This window comes from Ornithodoros turicata, chromosome 9 (assembly GCF_037126465.1).
Source record: "Ornithodoros turicata isolate Travis chromosome 9, ASM3712646v1, whole genome shotgun sequence".
Classification (NCBI taxonomy): domain Eukaryota; kingdom Metazoa; phylum Arthropoda; class Arachnida; order Ixodida; family Argasidae; genus Ornithodoros; species Ornithodoros turicata.
In genome coordinates this window covers 43,505,769-43,530,744 of record NC_088209.1, presented here as the reverse complement: position 1 = coordinate 43,530,744, position 24,976 = coordinate 43,505,769, and the positions used below count along the sequence as shown (strand labels likewise).

General features: G+C 46.9%; 2 protein-coding genes across 3 annotated transcripts in view; one reads left to right on the top strand and one right to left on the bottom strand.

The window, feature by feature from the left end:
• Nucleotides 1-24,976, bottom strand: part of LOC135369044 (uncharacterized) — a 150,388-nt gene that overhangs the window by 13,746 nt on the left and 111,666 nt on the right. Inside the window, exon 1 of one of the 2 annotated variants that reach the window (XM_064602660.1) lies at nt 14,528-14,651. The exons of the other annotated variant lie outside the window; for it this stretch is intronic. The gene's annotated coding sequence lies outside the window, so the exon portion shown is untranslated. Of the gene's footprint in view, nt 1-14,527; nt 14,652-24,976 lie in introns of those variants that run through there. 2 annotated transcript variants of the gene reach the window in all.
• Nucleotides 10,502-24,976, top strand: part of LOC135369511 (substance-K receptor-like) — a 32,460-nt gene continuing 17,985 nt past the window's right edge. The window contains exon 1 of the mRNA XM_064603093.1: nt 10,502-11,278. Within this exon, the coding sequence (XP_064459163.1) occupies nt 10,502-11,278 (777 nt within the window). The remainder of the gene's footprint in view (nt 11,279-24,976) is intronic.

Genomic DNA, 24,976 nt, shown 5'->3' with positions numbered 1-24,976 from the left:
ACCAAGTCTGGGCCGAATATTTGTTTTTGTTTTGTTTTTTGTTTTTTCCCCGGGGCCGCATGCGACCCAGGGTCCGCAACTTCGGCACCCCTGTCTTAGACAGAATGAACGGGCTTGTTTTCGGTACACTCAATTCTCCTTACGTCGCGTGAAACTAAACCGGTTCGCACCGCTATTTTTTTTTTTTTTCAACTCCGGAGCTAAACCGGAATTGAATAGTTTCTTTTGAACAAAAATAAAAACCGGAACAAAAAAAAAAGAAAGAAAAGAAAACATTTCGGTCGGACACCCCCTCCCCTTTGTAATCCTGGACCCTCTGCTCCAACATACAGGGATGTAGCGCCATCTCTCCGTAGCATGGGCTTTCAGCGACGAGCTTCGTTTCGATTAGATATTCACGAAGGGCGCTTCCGACGGATTTCTACCTTATGTCATATGGCCAGGGCCGGCGTTAGGAGAGGGGGGGGGGCGCCTTAGGGGCCCCGCGCTTGCATAGGCCCCGCGCACGAAGCCCTAAACCAGGAATTACTTTTTTTTTTTAAATATCAAGTATGCAGTTAATCGTGTGAAACAGGCCCCGCGATGTGACTTTGCCTCAGGCCCCGCACACCCCTAGCACCGGCCCTGCATATGACCGCTCCTTATGGAGGAAAAATTGCGAAGAGCAACTTCCACCAAATCGACGCTTGTAAACGATGGGAATACAAGAAACGCCAGCGATTTCTCGAGCGATTCAGGTCTTATGAACAGCCTCTGAACTCCAGTCGTGCAGTCTCACTCTTCAGTACCCCACACTCACCCTCAACGCATTAACCTCGTGCTTTTCAGTCATCTTCTGTAACACTTCTCATCATTCTTTCACTGTTTGTTAGTCATCTTTTCTTTGTCTCCTTTCTTCATCTTCATTCTTCTTCTTTTCATTTTTATTTATTTCATTATTCTTTCTTCATCAATTTTCTTTTTGTTGCGGAATAGCAAGCCGACGTCCCGTTTTGCTGACCTTTCCCCGTTTTTTTCCCCTTTCGTGAAATAAATATATATCCCCTCCCCCCCAGCGACATGGGAGATAACTCGAGTTATGCGTGCAGTGTCACGTGACGGAGAGATAATCAAGCAAAGTACAATGGTTTCCTTTTTCTGCTTATAGCTGCGGGGGAGTGCGCGAAAACAATCCTCGTAGTAGCGCAAGCGAGATGACCTTTTTAAATAGTGGTTAGGGGAAATGACTGTTTTTAGCGAATCGATTCATTTGATTCAGTTCATTTTAGTGACTCGTTCAAAAGGTTTGTTGAGTGATTCAATGAAGTCACGACACCACGTGACGCGATGGCGTCATCAGGTCACGCGACGGTTGAACTCGCGTTTATTATAAAGAAAGGGACCAAGAGAAGAGAGACGCGCTTCCGGCAGCCGTACGTTGCTGTGATTATCTCTTCTTATTATTACCCTTTTTTGAACGAACGCGCCAGGGTTGCTACCGTAATTAAGACCGCTCGATGAGCTAATTCACTCATTAGCTGCCGAACAAATCTATCCCCCGTGAAGGATCAGCCGAGGAGCACCACACATGAGCAATCCAATTCGAGCCCCTTGAACCACTCACACGATCAGGTGCGGCCAGACCATCCTGTTGTTGATCACGCCACGAAGAGCGAATGAACGGTCCCAGAATAACCCGAAGAGAACGAATCACACCATGGATCAGCGAGCCAGACAGACACAGGGGCGGATCCAGACCCTCGGTTCGGGGGGAGGGTAGTTTCTTTGTCGGAGCGCGTAGTGGAGGGGGGGGGGGCGGAGTGAGGGAAATCTAAAATATAAACTGACGTTTTGGGGTGGGCGACCGCCCCCCCCCCCCGAGCTTTCCATTGGGTGTTCCGGTACACTTTCCCCTGAAGTCAGCTCACGACTCTGCCAACTTCACTCTAACCATATTTCTTTCCTGCTGTCCTATCTCCGTCTTAACTCTCAACGCCGCTCATAGGCACAGTTGCATCGCGGTCCTACTCCATAACACAGGACCTACCTATTCCTCGTCTGCCACCAGGGGTGATGAGCAGCTGTGAACAGACGACACCTCTTTTTGTACCACCCGAGACGGGCCGTTTTGTGCTCTCCGCAACATCTCTATTTACGTGGCCCATGGGTGCTACTTCATTTTAATTCACTCCATAAAGGCAAAACGGGAAATAAAATGAAACATCGAATCAGAAAGCACCGCGGGATGCTTTCCGTTTCGTCACACTGGTGACGTCACACGGGCTACCGGATCTGATTACTCATCAGCTGTGATACTTCGCCATCGTCTGCAGTGCCGTCATCCTGTTCAACCGTGCATGCTAACCACGGTCGCCCTCGCTGCCCTCCTCCAGTGAAGTCGCGGACATCATCTGCTTTATCGCCGCTCCGCGTCTGAGGGGGGGAGTGATGTAGCGGCCGGTGGACAAAGACGAAGATGGCCACGCGCCTGGAGCACCTGCCTCAGTTCCACCGGCGCTGCCTTGGAGATAGGCCTCCGTCATCGCCTCTCCGTGGCATACCATCATCGCCGGTCGGGACTCATGTAGAGGAAGACCACCGTCCTCTACAACGTTACCAGAAAAGGAGTATGCATAGCTTGTGGAGCACTCTCCGTCTACTGTACGTTGACTATAAAGTTTACAAAACTCCATAGAATCGCTTATCGCATTGTACTGAGCGCCAGAGTAGTCGGGAAAACATACTTCTTTATTTTTCTACGTCTCGCAGTTCGCAAGATTTAAAAAAAAAAGAGAAAAGAAAAACGTCGACGTCAGAGCAGCGACAGCCTCAGGCGTTCCTCCTAAGCACGTGACCAGTGGCGGAGCTGTCTCCCATGATCATTAATATAATAACCTGGTCCTGATACGCCCTCTTGCGGTGGTGTATTGCACTTTCACGTAGGGGCCAGAAATAATTAACATCGTTGCAGACTTTCAGAATAATTGAGAGATATTTCAGGTTACTTGTGTGGCACTTTTAGGATATCAATTTGATATTTGGAGCTGATACGTAAGTTAAGGCTCTCTCCCGAATTTTATTCTGGGGGATATTTTCTTCTCTCTCCCACGTTCCTTCTTGGATTCCGATATATCTTACTTCCGATCATATTTATGTCATTTGAGCATCTTTCAACAAAGCCGGCTCTAATGGAGCACTGCATACTGGCTTCGCTTCGTCGGAAACGTCTTTACGGCTCGGAAAATAAACAACAGAAAAATCGTGCGCCCCTTTGTGCCAAGGACTATAGCAAATGCAATGTCTTTACAACAGACGACAGTGGATCGGAGATGTCTTTCATGACCATTCTTCTAGAAAGACGAAGAGAAAAAAAGGGGGTGGGGTGGGGGATACGTATTGTATAGATTATGTGAGCACGTCGACTTTCGCAAGCAGGCATTTTACGTCAGGGCTGCTCTATGGAGAAAGTCGAGGCAATGTATATTCATCTGTGAAGACAGGAACGTTGCTCACATTGCCCTTAGGACTTCGGAGCAGAAAGATGCGACTATTTGCACACGTGTGAATTTGCTTTTTCTTTTTAACGATACCCAATTCTAACCGATATCCACGCCACAATCAATTCGGGTACTATCAGGTTGAATATGAATGCTTGTCCTCATTTACGTCTGTGCTTATAGTACACCGAGAAGAAAGAAAAAAAAACAAAAAAAAACAAAAAACTTTGCGGCAACTGCACAACGTTTCGTGCACCTGCTGAGTGTATAAAACATCCTGCCACCACTGCACAACACCACAAGTAGCAAAACGGAAAATGTATGGAAAGCGAGCGTTCGTTCTTCCACGTGTTCTTTTATTTATTTGTTTACTTATTTGCATATACTACAATCCCTTGTTGGGACTCAAGTAGGAGTGAGTTGAGTAATCAGTACATGGGGAAATTACCGCATAAGTCCAACGTGTATTTACATACATACATACATACATATTTCCATCAGTAGATGGGAGGAGTCGAGAGTTTTCACGTCATTCATTTCACATTTCGTTCATTTCACATCAAGTGGGCAAGTGACCCTGAAGCCCCACAAGAAACTGCTCAATATTTGCTGCACTTGATATATAATATGGACAAAGGGAGTTTATTCCAGTCTTGCACGGTACGTGGGAAGAAAGAATATTTGAACGAGCTTATTATTCAATCAGGTTCTATAAATATATTGACACGAAAATTTCTCGCGAGGACGCGCGGGTTAACGAGTTCTGCAACAAGTTCTTTCGATAGGATGATTAAATATTCAGACTGATACGTGAGTATAGGCACCGTGCGACGCATAAAGGGGGTGCGATGCTCTGTCGCGACAGCGCCGCCAGTGGCGGTCTTGGAAGTATCCGGCGGACTTCGCATGTGATACCACGCCGCCCGTTCTATGCATTCTCAAGTGGAACCGTAGTTGGCGTTGCGACCACCGTAATTAGGAGTGGTTATTTTAGAAGTGCGAATAATATGGAACATTTTGGGGGCGCAGACGAAGAGAATGGAGACAATCTGCACGCAAGCAACCGCCACATTTATAATGTACCTAACAGTGCGGAAGGAGAACAGCCACTCCCGTCTGTCTGTGTCAAAACACCCGTGAGAGGGTGGTTATTTGACGTCGCACAAAATCCCCGCTTGCTAGCGAAGACTATGTAGGTACATTTCTCTGACTCCAGCCACTTGTAAGATCATGTTTTTTTTACTGAGTCTCGTATTCCTTTCGTTCTTTTGGCACATCACTGCGCACATAGCTTCGTCATCGTGCGTCCGTTTTATCCATGCAAATAAACACGCCTGGTCACGACATATTGCTGCAGTTTTTCCAGTATCTTCAGATGCAAGAATGCTAAAGAGATCCTCAAATTAAAAAAAAAAAATATATGTAGGTAATAAACTTTATATCCCGTCGGCACAAAACAGCATCGAAAAAAGAAGAAGGGATAACAAAAACTGCTGTCACCGAACTTGCCACCTCTCGTGCTGACAGTGAAATCAATCGGGGCGGCATAGCTTTTGTAATCATTTCTTGAGCGTCCATGGTGCCGGGAATGGATACACGCTAGCAAGCTCAGATTTAGCTGCCACGAAAGTATACACGGCACCAGGCACTGATTTTGCAACGAACGGAGGGTAGGGTTTATTGCGAGTGGAACGCAAGATCGACGCCGGACGCGCGCCTAGACTCCAGACCACCCTCGAGGTCTCCTCTCCCAATCGCGCGAGCAGCTTGCGTTCACATTGTAGTCGGTCTTCGGTGCCTAGTGCGAAGGAAATAGGCGGCGCAATCTCGCGGTTTATCCGCATCCGAGCCGCAGATTTACAAGCCTTCACATTTAATCCGAACCCGTAAGTTTCCTGCGGAGATCCCTTCCATCTGCGGATGGTGCAGGGTTTTAATTCCAAGTAACGACGGACAGTCATCTCCTAAGACAAAAAACACGGAAGGTGACCGTAGATTTACTAAGTTCCAAACTTTCGCACGCAGTACGTCCTTCATCAGGTGCGACGGACGACTGAGGTACCGACAGTATTGACTGGCCTTCCACGTGTTTGTGCTTCCTGTGTGTTTGGTGATGGTCGCTACGGATTTGGAGGGATATTAAATTCCTTTCTTTAAAGCACTTTTGAATCCTCTGTGAAGCGTCAGTTTGGTTGTAGCCTGAGGCGAATAGGGGTTCCTTCGCACATCGCGACTGAGATGAGATATTGCTGTGGGCGCTTTCGCTCAGTGTTTGCGCGGCGCGTTCTCGCAGTGTCGTCCACAGCGTCCGGCAATTATCGACCGCCGTGGGCGCATTCGCGCATGTATATACAGCCATTGCTGCGAGAAATGTAAACGCGCTAGCCAGATATGAGAAACACAACTGGCTTGCGGCAAAGTGTGCTGCCAGTCTCAACAAGGCGTTCAGAGATGCGTGCTCCAAAGAGGACAGTGGCTTTCTGCAATTACTGCATTATTATCATTAATTACTGCAACACATGACCCGCTTCGCTGGCGGATTTTCTCTAAAAGATGTCCACTGAAGGTCCCAAAAGGGGTAGTGCCTATTTTAATGCCAACGGTGCCCTGCTTCAGAAGTTCTTCTGTGCGTGACACAAATCAATTTGCAAAGGCAGTTTTTGAAATGCAGTCTGGAATCGATCGCCTCCCACACAGAGACTGCAGGGAAGAGGGGGCTGACCGAATCTGCTGTCGGCTCGTGTTTCCTGTGTTTTCCTCAGACGATATCTGACAAGCGTCGGAGCAGCTTTCTCTCAAGTTCAACCAGAAGGCAACAAACCGAGCTGTCGGCAGACCACCACCAGTCTATCTTGTGGTCCTCTGCACGTTTCGGGAAACGTCCCGCCTTCCCCGTCCCCGTCACGTCACAGGGCGCGCGCAGATAAAGTAGCCCAGCCCCCGCTTACGCACGTAAAGGCTTACCGTACGAACTTCCGGTGGCGCATTTATGCGACGAAAAAATCTAGCCAACCACGCTCTGCGCAACAAACAAGTTAACCACGTCCACGTAAACTTTGCGCTCCGAGCATCCCAAATTGCCTTACCCATGTCAACATGACAGTCTCGGCACAGTTGGCTACCGCTAAGGGCGCGACCGGTGCAGAAACCGGAGTGACGCTCTCATGTGGATGCTTAAAGTAACAACAACAACAACATTATTTGAACGATAATGAGTGGGAAGTTCCATGGGCAGGGGCGATACACTCTCCGATTGGTGGCGGTAATGTGGTTATATGGAATATTGGGTTCGTGTCAGAGTGAGGGTCGAAGGCCTACGGTATCTAAAAACTTTAAAGGTGCTTTCAGGGCAGAGAGTTGGTGGGCTAGATTTGGCCATGGACCAAGCAATTTTGACAGTGTGAGAGACCCAGAGCCTACAGCTGATTCAGGGACACTGAAAGCGTGAATCTGAAGGAGGGGGGGGGGGATATGTTTATTAAGAAAAAAGAAAGGAAAGGTCAGCCAGACAGAGGTCGGCTTGCTATTCCGAAAAAATGGAAAATCAGGGAAGAAAAGAAAAGGAAATGAAAAAGGAGAAGAGGGAAAAGAAAAGGGGAAGACAAAGAAGAGAAGAGAAGAAAAGGAGGAAAGGTTGGTACACTCTAAAAACAGAGGGGGGGGGGTCGAGGTAGCTTGCCGTTGTTGACCGCAGTCAAGTGGGTATCGTCACGACTATAGATGGGTTGCACCTGCCCTAAAGAAAGAGGGAAAAGAAGCACGCGTATAGGTGGAGTGCGCCGGCCCTAAAGAAAGAGGGAAAAAGCACTAGGAAAGCTATGGTGTGACGTCACGTGCAACCCATGTATAGCACAAAAAAGAAAAAGAAAGTGGGAGAGGGGAGTTGAGGACTTCAAAGTGATGAATGGGCAGGATGACCGATACTGATGGGACGGAGGCACACTGTAGGCGAGAGGTGCAGTGGTCTTTCCGCTAGGCCCGTTTCTTGAAGAAAGCGCACCAGGCCGCGAGTTTTTGAAAGTCGTTCCGCACAAGAACCTTCGGGGAAGAGGACGTTCGTCAGTATGCCAGGCCTGGCGTGGGGAAGATAAGTTTCCAGCATAGTATGGTATGCACGACATTCTGTCAGGACATGCGCGATAGACTCCAGATGATTACAGTGTCCGCAACTGGAGTCCTCCCTGGAGCCAATCTTGAACAGTTGCGAGTTCGTGAACGCAGATCCCGTGCGTAATCGATGGAGCATTGTCTGCATATCTCGGGAAAGATCTTTCGTGAGTAGAGATTCTGGTTCAGGGTCTGATTCAGGGTCGGTGATTCTGCATGATGTCCTGTATGCCAGGATGACGCACCTCAACTAGCTGCTCTAAAAACAGAACTTCACCGCATAGCACGCTGTGAGCCAACCATTGCCAAGGATAATATAGGGTTATCGCTTCTGATTCGAGGAGAGATGGGGGCGTACGCCTTTTTCTGACAATTTCCCGTTGAAGAAAGGGTCGGTACGCACAACGAAGTCGAAATCGAACACGAGAAGTCGAAACGCGAACGCATCCAGTGTGTGTACCAACCCTCCCTTCAAGGTTATAGTGGATCATCCCAATCTCGTTTCCAGCTGTCTATCACTGCCCGATGATACGCGCTCCGCTGGTTAAGGCAAGTCTGCGTGCCACTGTAATACAAAGATCGATGCAGACTTGCCATTTCTGGAAGCTGCCTGCGAAGAAAGACGACTTGCAACCGCGATGCAAGATAGGTTGGCACGGCCTAGTTTTCTTTCGCCATCTTGATCCCCATCGATGGTCATTAAAGATCTATCAGTCAACCCTAAGGGACGTCTTTCTCTTTTTGAAACGCTGCCATCTGCTGCAGAAGTGGAAAATTTCTATTCTACTAGAGCACAAAAAATGGGATCGAAGGACTTGGGTTCGGACTTGGTCTCTTCTTTCGCGAAGATCCGGAAAACTTACGAAGATGGGCGGGACCGAGAGAGACCCAAGGGGCTTGCGGTGGTGTTACGTCCTTAGCTACGAAGCCAGTGAGGCTCGGGCGTGTCATTTGTGCTGCCCGATAAAAGTCACCTTCAGGGAGGTATCGAATTTTTCTGAGGAGCGTGGGTAAGGACGATTGTGTGCACCCAAATGGGGGAAGTGCCGAGCCGTTCCCTTTTCACGGAGAACCTGCGTTTTCCCGTTTCAGCCAGAACGCGACGTGTTTCAGAAATTCTCGGAACTTCAATGCAACGATTGGTTACCACGATTTTGTTGTTGGTGGTTTTCATCGAATAAAAACGTCGCCGAGCGCCACCGGAAGTTTATACAGGCAACGTAATACGTGCCTATATGCGCATACCCTTACTTTCTCTTATTTATTTCACTTGCTCATTTCTCTTTTGCCCTGGTTTGTTTTCCAAGCCATTACGATCCCTATATGCAGGAGACCAAGGCTGCATTACTTCGTCCAGACGACAGACCTCATGAACAAATTATGAGTTGAACTTTCATCATTGACCATTCATCTTTGTACTATATTTGTGTACAAAGTGTACTTGCGTATTTGTGTACAAAGTGTGTACTTTATCATACTCCCCTGAGTAACAGGGCCACTGACTTCTGACTCAGGCAAGTGTGGCAGTCCAATTTCCGGCACGACAGCTCAGGTAGTGGCGGTAAGTCGTCCGACTTTATGGCATCGGGCTCTGACAGCTGTTAAGGGTATACCGGAGAGAGAATGTGTTTCTCTGACAGGTGAGTTAATAAACAGCCCACTAACAAGGAGGGAACGTCCATCGAGGGGTCACCGAACGCCCTGATCGATCTGATCACCGGGTTGCTCTCGATGCGATTTCGCTGAGGCAGAAACGGAATTTTCCGATGCGCGTTGGACAATATTGGTCTATCGATTTTCTGTTACTTCGTCGAAGGACCAAACGGAGGTCGGGCAAAACAACAAAACCGCGCAGATGACAGCATCATGTGACCTGATCAATATGCTTTCCTTTTTTTTTTTTTTTTCCTGTACCGGCTAAATCCTCGGCCAGTGCGGTTAAGGAAGTTGCTGGTAGGTCCAGCTAAGGCGATGAGCGAATTCCGTCCTTTAATCCTCCGTTAATCCGTCCTTTATATATGTGGCAAAAAAAAAGGAGTTAAAGTACAAAAGTGTGGAGGTATTCCAATTCCGAATCCAACCACCACGAGTGCTGTCTCAGGTTTTTTCGTCGAGCTCTCTAGACAGCTGTTTTCCTTTGAGATCTCCACGTCTGTACCCCGGTCATGGCCACATCTGCTTCGCGGTGGTAACACAGAATAAAAAAATGTAACCATATGAGAGCGAGTGGAGGAGTTGTGTTTTGTACTTGTATTTTATTTATTTATGCGCTTCCACAAAAGAGGAAGTAATCCCCGAGATTTTTTTTTCTTTTACAAAATTTACGTTGAGTTGTACGTGTATAAGTTGCTATACATTTTCCAATGCAACCTGCAATTTATACGGGATTGCAACAACTCTATATCGTGTAGGGTTTATAACACAGAAAACAAACACTCATAGTCGAGCGAAATATGCAGACGGTTACCGAGCTGCAGAAAGCATTTGAATGCTCGAATATTCCAACCCCCGTTCCCATACCTCGTATTTACCTTTTACTCCCTTCCTTTTGCTGCACCGAGTCGCTGTCAGCAACTCAAGCATCTTACTGAAATGCTCTCACACGCTATGAATAATCTCCCCGCCGCTGCCGCGAGGCGCGCTGCTCGACTCCCAGCCCACGATCAACATTTCCTCCCATTCTGCAATCGGAGCAGAGCAGATTCGACCGCGCGCGCGCTACCAGCACCTAATCCCAACTCCGCTTCGCCTTGAAAGTTTTCCCAAACTTTTTCCAAACTTCCTCTCTTCTTCTGTCCTCGCTTCATCGCTTCGAAAATGACGTCATTACTACGAGCCTTTCTCCCTGTAGTCGTATGGACAAGAGCAGACACGTGATCCGACTACGAAGAACGCAAACTTAACAGGACCTTTTCATAATGGATATTACATTGTATGGAAACATGCAGGTTGTCGACAACGACACCATCTTGAACTTCTCCTTCGTCAATCATCAAACGAGTGATAATCACCTATACCAAGTCCCTGTGGAGGTCATAGCCTTACTTTCGTTTTGCTACGGCAGCATATCCCTGGTGTCCGTCATTGGAAACGCGTTCGTCCTGTGGGTGGTGGCAACATCTCGCAGGATGCGTACTGAGACCAATTACCTTATCGCGAACTTAGCCATCAGCGATATAATTATCGGATTATTCAGCATTCCGTTTCACTTTCAAGCGGCACTTCTTCAACGCTGGCTGCTACCGCGTTTCATGTGTGCGTTTTGTCCTTTTGTGCAAGTGGTGTCAGTAAACGTCTCCATCTTCACGCTGACGGCGATTGCTGTGGATCGTTATCGCGCGATAACGTTACCGTTAAAAGCGAGATTGAGCTCAAAACTTACGGCTCGTGCCTTGATAAGCGTCATATGGGTGGTGTCGATGGTGGCTGCGACTCCTTACGCCGTGGCGCTGAGAGTGACCCTGGTGTTCGATGATAGCAGTGGTGATGTCACGAGACCCTTTTGCAGCAACGTGGTGATCTCGCAATACTTGTGGAGGTTATACAATAACGTGTTGGTGAGCGTACAATATTTTCTGCCGCTCATGATAATATGTTACGTGTACGACAAGATAAGGAGGCTGTTGAAGTATTCCACGGTACCCGGCAATCCAGAGACAGTTCGGGATGCCATTGTTGTGCGAAACAAGAAAAAGGTAAGATTTCATTCTCGTGTGCGAGGGCATGTGTTCGGTGGTGTGTCCAGAACCCCCAATACCCACCTACCCCCGTTTGGCAATACCCTCTTAACTTTTTTCCTGTGTACTACTGTTACAATGTAACTGCACTCCGAATGTTTTTGCACGTTTAATACTTTCAGTTTCACGATTATAATCATATATATAATTTGACGTTTTTAATATTTTTGGTACCTGCTTTGGAAAGGTAGTTTATCTATTGCTATTGGTGTGTCAAGTGGAGTTTTGGTTGAGACTTGAGAGCATCTAAATTTCAATATGAGACACCTTCGTGCAGAAGGCTGCGCTTCTTCAGACCTAAAGTCAAGCTACAAACATCCAGAATATATGAGACACGTCGCACGGTAGAGAGCGAGGGATGATACAAATATCAAGATAGACATTATAATAAAAATAAAAAGAGAAAAAGATACGGCTCCACAAGTTGGAGACAGACAAGGGATCAGTGAAAGTTGACAAGATTCCGTTAAGATTCAGATTCAATCATGTCTTACGCCACAGTGTCTGGTCAGCTTTCACTCATCCCTTGCTGTTTAAAACTTGTGGAGCTGTATGCCCCTCTCGTTTTATTTTTATTATATATTTTTGTTTTTATGACTACCGTGCAACGTGTCTCATATATTCTGGGTGTTTGTAACTTGACTTGAAGAAGTGACTTTGACCTGAAGAAGTGGAGCCTTCTGCACCATAGTCTCGTGGGTTTAGATTCTCTCAACCCTCCTAGTTCTGGTGTGCGTTTCTCACCGTGGAGAAATAATATGTGTGATAACTTTGTTATACGTTCTTTAAATAATATGAATACGTTCCTTCTTGTATATCTCATTTTATTGTATTTTTGTTGCTCTGAGGCACGTTTTGTGTATATATGTATCACCGTTGATTGCTGTCTTTTTGTAATTCATATTTCTTAATGTTGGTATCAAACAGCACTAAAAAAAGTAGACACATTTTTTCATGTATTAAAGGTACTAGGTTTCGTGTGGACCACGCTACTTTTTTCGGTGCTGTTTGATCTCAGAGCACCTGACTTCTTTCCCTAATTAATGCTGCTATTGGTAACTGATAATCATAATTGATGGCCGACGATGTGTGTGCCGATGGTGATGTGATGACTATGTTATTTTTGTTACCCATGATGCATCCTCACTCCTTGGGGCATTTAGAAATAAAAATCAATGCTTCGAAGGATCCATCCTTCTCCAACGTTACACAATGGATTGAACCGGGCTCGCTGGCTCAAATAAGCCGTGAACGTGACAGCTCTGCAGATTACGCCCTCTGGCGATAAATTATGCCATCAAAGTGAAACATCAGCAGAAAAGTGTGACTCTTCTGTCTACGGCGCTATTTTTGCACCGTTCCCTGAACCGCCGCCTCGGGGGTACGGATTACTTTTTGTTTTCTAAGCCCGTTTCATTATATTTCTCTCGTATCTTGCTCGGGACACATCGTGACCGAAAATTTGCCCTCAAGTGTTTGGAGACACGCTGTTTCTCTTCTTCTTATTTCTGGTACATCAGTTGGAGGTGTGACAGTTGACGAAGCTGATAAAGTTAAAGGTATACCGCGCAGTAGCAGACAGAGAGATTATGTTGTCGGCGTAGTTTAACAGCTTATTGCGTGTAGACCCAACACAACAAATCGTACATATTTTTAATTTGCTACTAAAATTGCGGTAAAACGGGTAAAATAGGGTGTCTCAATACTAGAGCACAGAGGGAGCTAGTATTGAGGCACCCTAAGGTAAAACGGATCCGGGCGACGTCTGGTGGAAAATAATCCCCAATTTGACAGTGATCTATACTCCCGACTGACTTGCTGCTCATGATGGCTACTTAGCCTACTTCTTCTGTTCTAGGCTTTTAAACGCCGCCGTACTGGGCGACCAATGCGCAGTTGGTGGCGACTTGGACGTACTTTTGCCCGTAATTTTCAATCAAAATTTTGTAAAAAGCTACGAGCTTAATTGTGACGAAAACTGTGACGTACGAGTACTGACGGTTCAGGCTACCGAATGGATCAATTTTCTGAGATTACAGCTCTACTGCTTTACATATAACAAAAGAATGTGGGTGGCATCTTTCTCATCTTCCTGAGCTACTATACCACATATATCAGGAAGGTGCCTCGATCTTGTTCGTCCCTGTGAGAAGTGGTTGAGAGGATATGTAGGAGGTGAGTGCGCGTCCTTGTGTATCAGGTGATGCGTTAAAGGGACGGTCGCATCCGTTCCAGTCCATTTCGAAACTATGGTACCATTTTATTCCTGCTGGACCACTGACCAACACATCGAAAATCCCACGCGAAATAGTGGCGTTATTCGATGGAAAAGTATGTGACAAGAGCAGACGACGGATGTTGAAAGTACTCTGTCGGAATTCCCTCTCTGGAAAAAACGAGAAAACGTCACTCCCTAACAATCAACGAGGGCGCGACCTTGATAAAAGAAATACCGTTCCTCCTCTGAGCGCCAGTGAGTTCTGCAGTTTAAAACTTGTTTATTTAATATCTAAGCACTTTTCGGAGGAAAAATTATCCGGGTAGATTGTCGACCGATGGTATCTGTTTCGGTTTCTGAACGCGACAGTCCCTATAAGGATGTCGTCATTTGGCAACGGTAGCATATCCGAGTCTGTGGGTTCGATCCCCTCTGCTGACGCATTTTCATCAACTGGCACTCTTTAATGGAAATGTGCACCTGAGCGCATGGTGTCTTTCGCGAAACAATAGTCGCCAAGCAGTATGTTCCATCTACGAGAGCTGTTTACAATATAGCGAACAACAGCCGTAAAAAATCGTTCTAACAGGGTTCCCCTATACGCCACACTCCTTGTCTCTTTCTCTCGTTCTTCAGCTAAGCTTTGCCAATCTAAGTTTCTCCACCATCAGAGTATTTCACATGATCGTTTCCATCGAAATTTTTTACTCTTCTCGATTAGTTTGAGCCAGTTTCCATTCCCCGTTTCAGCGCATTGTTTTCTCAGGCTCTTATCACAGCAGCAATAGTCCTAAAACCACTTACTTGCCGGCGAAGGACTACATTGTGTGTCTAGACAGTCCATGTGAGTGAAGACGATTATTTTGGAAGCAAGTCCTCTTCACTGGACGGACATTGGCGTGGCGCTACTCGCGCTGGCTTTCCACGAGAAGAATGAAAATCTAGCGTGTACATGGCGGATTTTTGATAAGGGATAATTTTGGACGTACCTGATAGGGATGCAATGGGACGGGACCTTGTGACGGTGCCGCCTTTTTCGAAGGGACGTGATGTGTCGTTGTCGTATTTTTTAGATGACGATGGTGATGATAACAAGAAAAATATGTTCCGAGTCTCACAGAAATCAGTATCTGTCCGCATATGTCCCGAGTCGACGATAAAGATTGGCTATCCTCCTCCTCCTCTTCTACAGTCTGTCTTACAGCATGGCGGGCTCAGGACTGATGTTGTTCAAGTAAAACTTGAATCTCGGGTGAATTTTGATAGAATTCGTCATGATAACCTCGTATTATCGGTAACTGTAGAAATATTTTGCGAGACTACCGCGCGCTCTCTGTGTCGGCAGATAAAGACGTGTAGCATAGAGAAGGTCCTACGTCCTGGGCTGACTTCATGGGCGTAATGAACGACGAGACGGTGTGCACCTCAGTTGAAACATGCATGTGTTTTGCTGACGCAGACACTCAAAGTTACGTCGAAAACCACTTGGAGAAAACAATTAGTGAAAGGGAGCAAACGCTGGATACCACCGGCATGGCCGACCGGGTAAATGCGTTCGCCCGTTGCTGGTAGCCAGGGCCGTGCTGAGGACTGGGAGGTGGTAGGCCAGCAATCATAGCACAGGCTGTGGTGTATCAGGTTTTCCCTGGGCTTTCAGGCAGACTTTCCAGACGGCCCAGGACTTTTTCCTGCTGTCTCCGTTGGCCACCTGCATGGCCCACGATGCGCGGCATGCTGCCAAAAATCATGCATTCGCGCTCGAGGAAAAGCGCTCTGCATCTTCCAGACCACCGCAGTGACGGCATCTTGGACAGTCAACTTGTCGGCAACGCCACTGAGCTGTACAAGCCTCTTTGAGTCGCATCCGACGAACTAATGCAGCATCCCGACGAGAGGTACTTCGGGGCGTCCAGAAGGGGAGCATTGGATCAACTCTTGTCAGTTGTCAATTGGCGGGAAGCCAGGGGTGCCACCAGATGTCGAAGAATGGAACGACGGTCTCCTCTCAGCAGTGCGATACTCGTTCCTCTGTTACACGACAAAACTACTCATTCCCCATGACACCGCAATGGGCTGGAACCCACTGGAGCCTGTGGCCTACTTCGTACACATGCCGCTAAGCCGTCCGCTAAACGAGTCCGTGACTACGGGGGCGGACGAACCTCTTATGACGTTGTAGTGGATGAGGCAATTAAACGCAACACAATCCTCACAACGCCCAGTTGCGTACTTCAACTGTCATCATCCAATTGAACCTCGTATGACCGGGTTCTTAATGGCTTGTAGTGCAGAATTCGACCCCGTGGACACTGTCCATACTCGCCGTCTGAGATCGACCAATAGGGGGCGACACCGTCACTTTTCTAGTGTGAATGACACGCAGGCCGATGTTCGGAGCTGATAGTTCTTTTCCGTAATTCTTGAGTATATTCACCTCCAGCAGCCTCTCTTGTGTATATTCAATGCTCCACCTACTGCACTAAACGCAGAATAAACGTGTGAAAGCAGACGACGCCAGGAAGCTATCCACACTACGGTAGTTCATCGTTTCTCCGCAGCGCGTCGACACCGTTCTATCTCGGTACAGTACATTGTAACAAGAAAGAATGACATAAAGCTCTGCAGCTGTTGAAGAGGTTCGATGGGACCTTCCGCCATACGTTCCCATTATTCGACGGAACTCCGCTAACTTTAGCGGTTTGGTGCGTTGGCGTTACTGTGGTGGTCCTATGTATCATGCCGGCCTCCGAACTTGGACCGTGAGAGAGGGCACCTTAGAAACCGTTTGCTTTCCGCCATTTCTCTCTCAGCTTCTTTTCTTCCATCCTCTCTGCTGAAAATATTTATTCTATGCTCCAGCGTCTCCTTTCTTCACGGCACGCAAACGCAATTTCCGCCCCAAGCCGACATCATCCTACGTGCTCGACTGAAAGACGAAAATGAACGAAGCACCAAAGGGAGGTATGTTTGGTATGTGGAGATGACTTAACAAGACTGGTGGCGAGACTAAGGGGTATGCGGCGAAATGCTCTACCTCGGGACATTGAAAACAAAAAAGGAGACCACTATGAATGAAAAGGCGAAACGACGCTTTTTTTCCCTTTTTTAATGATCTGAAGAGGAGCTCTACGTTCCGAAATATCACTTAGCTTCTCCCCTTTTTTTAGCGCACGAGTCCCCGAGGTTACTCTTTGAAAGATGATAACCCCGGCACTGTAGGGCCGGTTTTCTCCGATCCTTGTCTTACTAGGGACAAACGCGAGTCGTAGAGCCCTGGATCGGTAATCCAGAAGATGTGGGTTCGAGTCCTGCAGCTGGCTAACCTTTTCAGTGACTTGCTACTTTCTTCGTTCATCGTACTTAGGCACTTGAGGCTTTGTGTCTTCGGTGTTCCAGCCTCAGAACACCAATTTCCATCGTGGCTTCCTTATTTGCTTCTCCGCTTCAGGCTGTCTGCGTAGATAGGGCAGCACTTCCTTCCCACAAACATCCGTGATAGAGAGGTGCGGAGTTTTAATGAATCGTATTCTATCACCGTTGCGTACTTAAGGAATAGCGTGGTGGTTCTGCGCACTGCGCGAAGCTCTCTTTATGTATTGCGCGTGCGCAGAACCACCAATGCTATTCCTTACGTACGCAAAGGCGATAAGCCGTACGATGCACACATCGCTAGTCGCGCACACCGATAATTTCTTACCTGTCTATCACACATGTTCGCTAATTATGGCAAGGACGTTCACATTCTGCCGGCTCACGGCGTCTCTATATTTTAATCTACCAAGTGACGGCACAGAGCATGTTTTGACTATCGCTATGTCGTGGTCATCCCGTTAAGTGAGGTCCGGTTAAGTTAAGAAGAGGAGTAAGTTAAGTAGTGGACAAATAACAGCTTTTTTTTTTGGTTCCGTGTCAGCGCCGCGAAGCAACTGTGGCTATGAGCGGTGCACAGATGTGGACAGATGGAGAGGGGACAGCAGGGAGGAGTGGGAGATAGAGGGTTAGTATGCGTCCTGGGCAGACTTCAGGGGGAACTGTGACGACATTCGTCTGGAAAGTCTGCCGGAAAACCCAGAAAAGAAAAAAACATCAGACAGCAGAGCTGGTGCCGGGATTCAAACCCGCGTCGCCTCCTAGTCTCAGCGTGGAAAGTGACCATACTAACCACTACCCCCTCGAGCTGGTGAGAATCATCAACCAAGCATCAGATAAACAGACGTTGCCGAATTCTGGCTGACTTCACCCGAACCAATCACAGTTCAACGTTTCTTAGACCTCTTCTTGGTCTACTCATGTGAGATGTCACTCTTCCGACTCATCTACACTCATTGCGAGCGCTGGCGAAAATATTTCGACTATGGCGACGCTATAGCTATTGCCAATTATGACTAAACGATAGATGTTCGTGAAATGGCACCAGCAGTGGGAGTCGAACTCGCGTGCTCCGATTTCGCGAAATGTGCTACCATTGCGCAGAGATGCTTACAGAATTATCAAACGCACGCACACACAAACGAAGGACAAGAAAAACAAAATGGAAAAATTAACTTCGGAAGCAGCTCACATTTATCATTCCTTACCACGAGGGTGACAGGTGAATTAGGCTGAATTAATTTACCAAAGTATTCCTGGTAGGCTACATGCCAGGGAAATGCCGCTTTGGGGAAGTTCTGTGAAAGCCGCTTTTTTTTTAGCGGACATATCAATTTTTAAACCACACGTAAAAAAAAGTGATTCTTTTTTTGTCACGACGACGTTACTATCGCGAAATGTCCCGAGGAGTGAGAGAAATGGAGTGTGCAAATTTCGCACGCGCCTTTTGCTGTTGCATAGCGTTTGCACAATTCTGAGATATGAAGAAGACGCACACCTGAGGCTGCCCTTATAATGCGGCCGAGAAAGCCCATAGCGAAAGAAATGCTTTCAGGCACCTTTAAATATACCATTTCAGTCAACTGCGACTGTGAGCGAGAGATGGACAGATGGTCAGGAAAGGAATGGACAGGGATGGACATGGGAAGGTTGGAGTAGGAGACGCAGGGGCTTAGTATGCGGCTTTGGCCGACTTGAGAGGGAGAATCGGTCTAATTAGACCGTCGGACAACCCAAGAAAGAACTCAGCAGCAGAGCTGGTGGTACCACCTAGTCGCCGCGTCTCTTAGATGCTTTGATCACCAGCAAATATTAAGAGGACATTTCTTTAATACACGGGAGACAACAATGGTGGAAACATCCTAACTCATCCTACGTACACGTGAAACAGAATCTGTAGGAGGGGCCTTGCAAATTTAGTGGGCGCCTGACGGTAAGAAGGTCCGTCCCAGAGGGCGATGGCGATGGAATATTATATAAATAATTCATAATACGTAATATTAAAAAAAAAGAAGTATAGCGGCATTTGGTTGGTGTCGAGAGACCTACCCGCAAATATGACAGCATGTTGCTCGGGGACGTCCTGGGCAGACTTCACTGGGAGATGTGCGTTAGTTTGCCTTACGGTGTCTGAGGAAAAGCCAATGAAAACACGCAGACAGCGTAGCCACCGCCAGAATTCTAACACGGATCACCTTCTAATCTCGGTGTGACAAGCAGTCATCTGGGGCTACAGGGTAGTAAATAAACATGTCCCGCGCCAGTGCGAGGAACACTTCCAATAACCTTAATGGGCGGCGCATCCTGGATATTTTGCCTTCTATGCCCGCGGAGGAATTACAAGCGCCAGATTTACTGGCCTCATTCGTTGCGGCATTGGCATGTTCACGCCTCAGTTTGCCTCTTACGTAGTGCAAGGTAAGCTTCCAACTCCCGTAAATAACCCTAGTGCTCGTAAATGTTTGTTTCGTAGTTCCTGTTTTACAAGTACTGAACGCATGAGTGTAAACAGGGCTGCCCCGTAATCCTCCGTTACAGTAGAATTTACTGTGGGGTTTGTTTACACTGCCCTGGAAATATCTTTGGAGTTGTTTGTTCATTAGCGCAAAAAGGAGAGCACTGTAACTCTTGTCACATTCATGTCTTGAGGGGGGCATAAATATGGAAGAACATCCGGGCCTTGCTTTGTGTTGGGTGTGGCCAGAATACATTTTGCAACAGTTGCGCGCGTCTTGAGAAGTTGAGATTAACAGGCGGGTGTTGAGTAGATCATAAAACTCTGAGATAACGTCGAACCGCACATAAACCGTACAAGGTGAGACTCCGCAAACATGTTATGCTGTAAAGTAAGGGTGATACAGTCGGTTCGTTTAAAAAATATATATATTCATAACGGGTAACCCTCGGGTAATGCAGGTACTTACGAGGATAAGCCTCCCGTGACTAGAGGGAGAAAACCACGAAAAAAGAAAGAGGCATGAAGACAACGTGACACATAAAACAATGCGGATGATGGGAAAAGGAGGAGGTAAACGTTTTAGCGAGGTCGGACCCAAATATTCGGAGATGACGTTTGAAGGAGCGATAACCAGCACTCCCAATAGCACACGTGAACAGACGTTTCGCCAATGTCTGTATCCGCAAAGACCTCAGAAAAAAAAAAAAAAAAAAACGACTTCGATGAACATCGAAAACAGGCGAAGCTGACACGTTGCTCAGTGATATCCTACTTTGAAACACGGTCATTCTCACACCTCGCAGTTATAAGCTTTCGTTTTCACAATTTGCTATTTTGATATCTGGGATTTTGAACGCTTGGATACCGTGGCATACCTCCTAAATGAAGGCGGACCAAGCAACTCTCCCGAAGAGTGACGTCAACCAGGGACATAGCGACGAGCTCGTTCTGTATTTGTATTAGCTCGCACATTCGTGACGCGCTGCGTGAAATTCACGACCTTCTTGACATGTGGTGCCACTCATGAAAAACCGTTACTGTGCGTGAAGTCTTGCGCATTTTTTGTGCAGTACGCAAGCACGGCTTGACCTCAAGACGAGTGACGTAAGAAGACGTGGTTGCTCCAGATCGATCGGAACTTTTGCTCACTCAAAACAGCTCTGTAGGGTGAACATTCTCTCCTTGTCGGTGTCCTCTTTCGCTCTTCGTTCGCTAATATTAACCTGGTGAAACTATGTGGGTTCTGTTGCGTTTTGTTTTCCCTCTTGTTTTGAATAAATTTCCTCCACGGATCTCCCGTATGAAAGGTTTCTATTACCTCATAGAGGGGCCGAAAGAATTCCTCTCTCGGATATGAACGTTTATTTCATGGGAAACCTTTTTGCATTATAATGAACACTTTGCATACCCAATAATGTGGAACGACACCCACCTCCGAAACTAAACTTAAAAAAACAAAAAAAACAGAAATATTCACCCATTGCACACTCCACTCTTGAGCAATGAGAATGTCGCGGGCAATTTATTCACTACCGCACGAAGTAATCGTAAGAAAAATTGAGGAAAGAATGCGTCTGTAAAATTGATGGAGCGCCATCGAATTAATAACAATCCATCATTTTTTCTTCTATCCAACATTGTTTTTAACATTTAACATAACTTTTTAACATATGACTTTTTTTTTCTTCTATCCATCACCATCACCATGACAATTCATTATGTCGGTATGCATCCACTGAATTGGTAACTGTCTGTCGGTCTCAGCTCAAAAACGTTCGAGGCTTAGGCGGGTCAGCTTTCTTACTGTTATTTAATTTGCAATAAAACTGAATTTAATGGAACAACCAAAACGATCTGTAGACATGTACCGTTTTTGTTTTTCGGTGTATAACGCGCGCGTTATAGAGTAAAAGAGTGCCCTGAAGGGGTCCTGCGCGTTATCGGACGGTGCGCGTTATACACGGAAATATTTTCCTATAAAGTTCCTTTTCTGGTCGGCAACGTGCAAATTCTATTCAAATTAATGATGCTGCTTATAGGGATACTATTGAGCAGCCAATAAACCTGCATTAATTTCAGAAGGCTGGACTGATTGAGAAGGGAGAGAGGAGAACTAAATATGTTTCAAATAAAGCATATGCATATATTATACACCGCCCTGGTTTATTTTGTATAGTGGTGGCAGTACAGAAGCTTGTAGCAAGATTACGGTGCGCGTTATACACGGAACGTTCTTCAAATTCGGCCCGTTTTTAGGGGTGCGCGTTATACACCGGAGAATATGGTAATTACCCGTACTCTGGCGCACAGTACGATATGTGCATGATGTATTGTCCCACACATATCGTGCAGTCCCTTTAACACAGAGAATAAGCGACCCTAAGTGCACTACACGACCTGAGAAAATAAACGAATTACATCACCAGATGGATTTTCACAAATATGACGCTTTGACTTGCGTCATAGTGTTTACTTGAGGAAGTTGGCCCTGTTCATCACCGTGCCTGTCATCGGGATGGCAGTTTTGTTTATGCTGTTGAGACGCGCCGCATCAACTATTTGAGTATACTTACGTATAAGTATTGTCATAGTGTCCCTCTTCGAGAGTGAACTATGATCACGAGCGAAGCGGTAGAGAAAGCATTTTCTGCCCGCCACTGTCACGTCACCATCTCTGCACAAAGCCCCGTCTATCTTAACCCTGTAAAGCGTGCTTTGTCTGCGTAGCTCAGTAGCACTGAGGAGAAGCATATCCATAGTACTAACTCAATGAAATACAAACAGTGAAGCTGCAGAAATGTAATCTCCTACATGAAAGCTTGTGTGTATTAAAGAATAAGGCTTCACTGTTTGTATTTCATCACCACCATCAGCTCTTCGGACGTCGACTTCTCTCTGTCTTATAGGAGACGTTTGGTCCCATTTAGGTCGTGTAATGCCGCAGTAAGTGCCGCTGTGGATACTTGTTGATATAATGAAACACGCATTAGCGTCGTCGATATCTCAGCGCCGCGGAGCAGCTCTGGCTACGGAGCTGTACGAGTACTTCTGTAACGAGCGACCTCCTTCGGTATTTCCGTTCTCTTTGATTTACACAACGGCCGGTCTAACCGATCTACGAGAGTCCACATCCGTGATACATTACGGCGGATCTCCGGTTGGACTCTTTCGTTGCTTGCCCCTTTGCATTCAGAAATGGAAATGTGATGTATAGGAGTCTATCCTGTGGGAAGCCAGTTTCCTTCAGCCCTTGAAACTATCCTCCTTGAAACTATTGATATATATATACGTAATAAAGTAGTTGGTAATGAGTGCTAGTCCGTGTCCGCCAGTGTCCTTGTGTTCTCTATTTTTTTTGCTCTCGTTTGTCCTCCAAGTGCGTACCAAGAAATATTAGTTCTGCATACGAGTTGCAATTTGCGTTCTATGTCAGAAAGAGGATTCACGTAATGAAGCTACAGATAAGAAGGAAATGACTTTTTGAGTCCCTCCCTTTTTGCGCCCATTAGGACGTAAGTATTGCCATTCCTCTCACTGCTATGGACATTTGAAGAACAGTGAAATGCGTGTCGGCGCTAGCATTGAAATGTCAAAGGCCGTCTAGAGAAATGGCGTACAGGGATATCTCTTCTTCTCTTCGACGATCCTCTACGTTGCTCGCCGCGGGGAGCTCCAAGTGTCTCGAACGAAAGCAATGCCAAATCCTTCGTGCTACACTCTCGTACACTCCGAAGGAAAAGGGGGGAAAGTAGAAGATCTATGAGCGGCACGAAATGGCTCCATTAAGAGAAGCGTCGCTGGTGTTCGACAGATATGTTTGTCCTTTCTGCGCTATGCTTTCTGATGAAGCAAGAAGGAGTAGACGCCAACTCGTTTCGAATGTGAGTTACGCGTAGATGCCATAACGAAAGACGGAGCTTTGTAGCTCCTTTCATGCTACACAAAAAAAAAGGTCTACTTAGAACGATATGCTTTAGCGATCGCCAATGATCTAGTCATGTGCCAGACACGTTGACTCGGCCACTTCATAATACTGTATATATATCCGCGCTAACTATAACTATAATTTTATAAAATAGCGATCGACTTTTTCTATAGACCTTGTATCGCCAACTGTAGGATGGGACAAGCCTATAGACCAAATTACAATAACAACAACAACAACTTTATTTTGAGATGGAAGGTGGGGAGGTTTATCCCGCATTGCAGGTGGGGATGTGGGGCATAAAATAATGAGCCCCTTCACAATAACGATCCAAGTCCGATGGTGTCCAGAAATGTCATAAGAGCTTTGAGCGCAGATCGTTGCTGGGCTGGATTGGGCCAGGGACCAAGCAATTTCGATAGGGAGAAGGGAAGAGTCCAGCTGACTAAGGGACTCGGAGAGTGCGGTTCGGGAAGGTTGGTAGTGGGGGCAATGAAGTAGAATGTGCTCCAGATCCTCAAAAGCACCACAGTGGCAGCAGGTGGGAGAGTCAACTTGTCTCAGGCGGTAACGCCACTGTGCTGTAAAGACCACATCGAGTCGCATTCGTTGGATTAATGCAGCATCTTGACGAGAGGTGTTTCGGGGCATGCGGAAAGCGAGCGTTGGATCAACTCTGCTCAACATAGATGGGGGTAGAATGTCGGTTGTCCATTAGGCGGGAAGCCAGGGGTGTCACGAGGAGGTCGCAGAATGGAACGGCGGTTTCCTCTCAGCAGAACAATACTGGTCCGTTTCCGATACGAGAGTGCTGCGTCTGCGGCGCGGTCGACCTCCTCATTCCTCACGACACCACAATGGGATGGAAGCCACTGGAGAACTATAGCCTATGGCCTGCTGCGTAGTCAGTGTGGTAAGCCATTAACACATCCGTGACGAGAGGTGCGGATGGGCCTCGTATGCCGGAATTTTCAATAGCTTGAAGTGCAGATTTGGAGTCTGTGAAGACTGCCCATTCCTGTGGGGTAAAATCAGCGATGTGTTGTAGAAAGAAAAGGATGACATAGAGTTCCGCAGCAGTTGAGGAGGTTGGATGTGAAAGGCGTCGTCCTTGCACTACGCCTTCGGATGGTATGACGAATGCTGAGGCGGAGTTGTTGTTTCGGGATGCGCCATCTGTATATGCTGCCGTAAACGTAGAAAACTTCTCGTCTACCAGAGCATCAAAATGGGCTCGGAGGCCTTGGGGGGGGGGGGGGGGGGGACCTGATCTCTTCTTTCCAGTAGGTTCGGAAGGCTTACGAAAGTCGGCGGTACCGGCAGAGACCAGAGGGCTTCTGGCTGTATAATGCAATGTCATTACACTATGCAAGTAGGTCAGCTGTCTGTGCAGCTTCTCAGTTTCCCACACACCCCTGTTGCCCGTGAAGTGACCTCATTTGTCTCAAATAATGGGATAACAGCTCAAGGTGGAGGTTTCTTCCGTGAACCTATAGGTAGAACCATGCCAGTCTTAATTTGCCTTGCGAGATAGATTCTTCGACATGTGCTTTATCCTAGCGTTACCCTCTCCGCGGCGCAAGAGACAAAAACTGCACGAGAAAATTGGCCACGATGGGGCGATTGGCCACGATTGGCCAACGATGTTTTTTTCTTTTTTGATGAAAAAAAATACTGTAAGAAAGA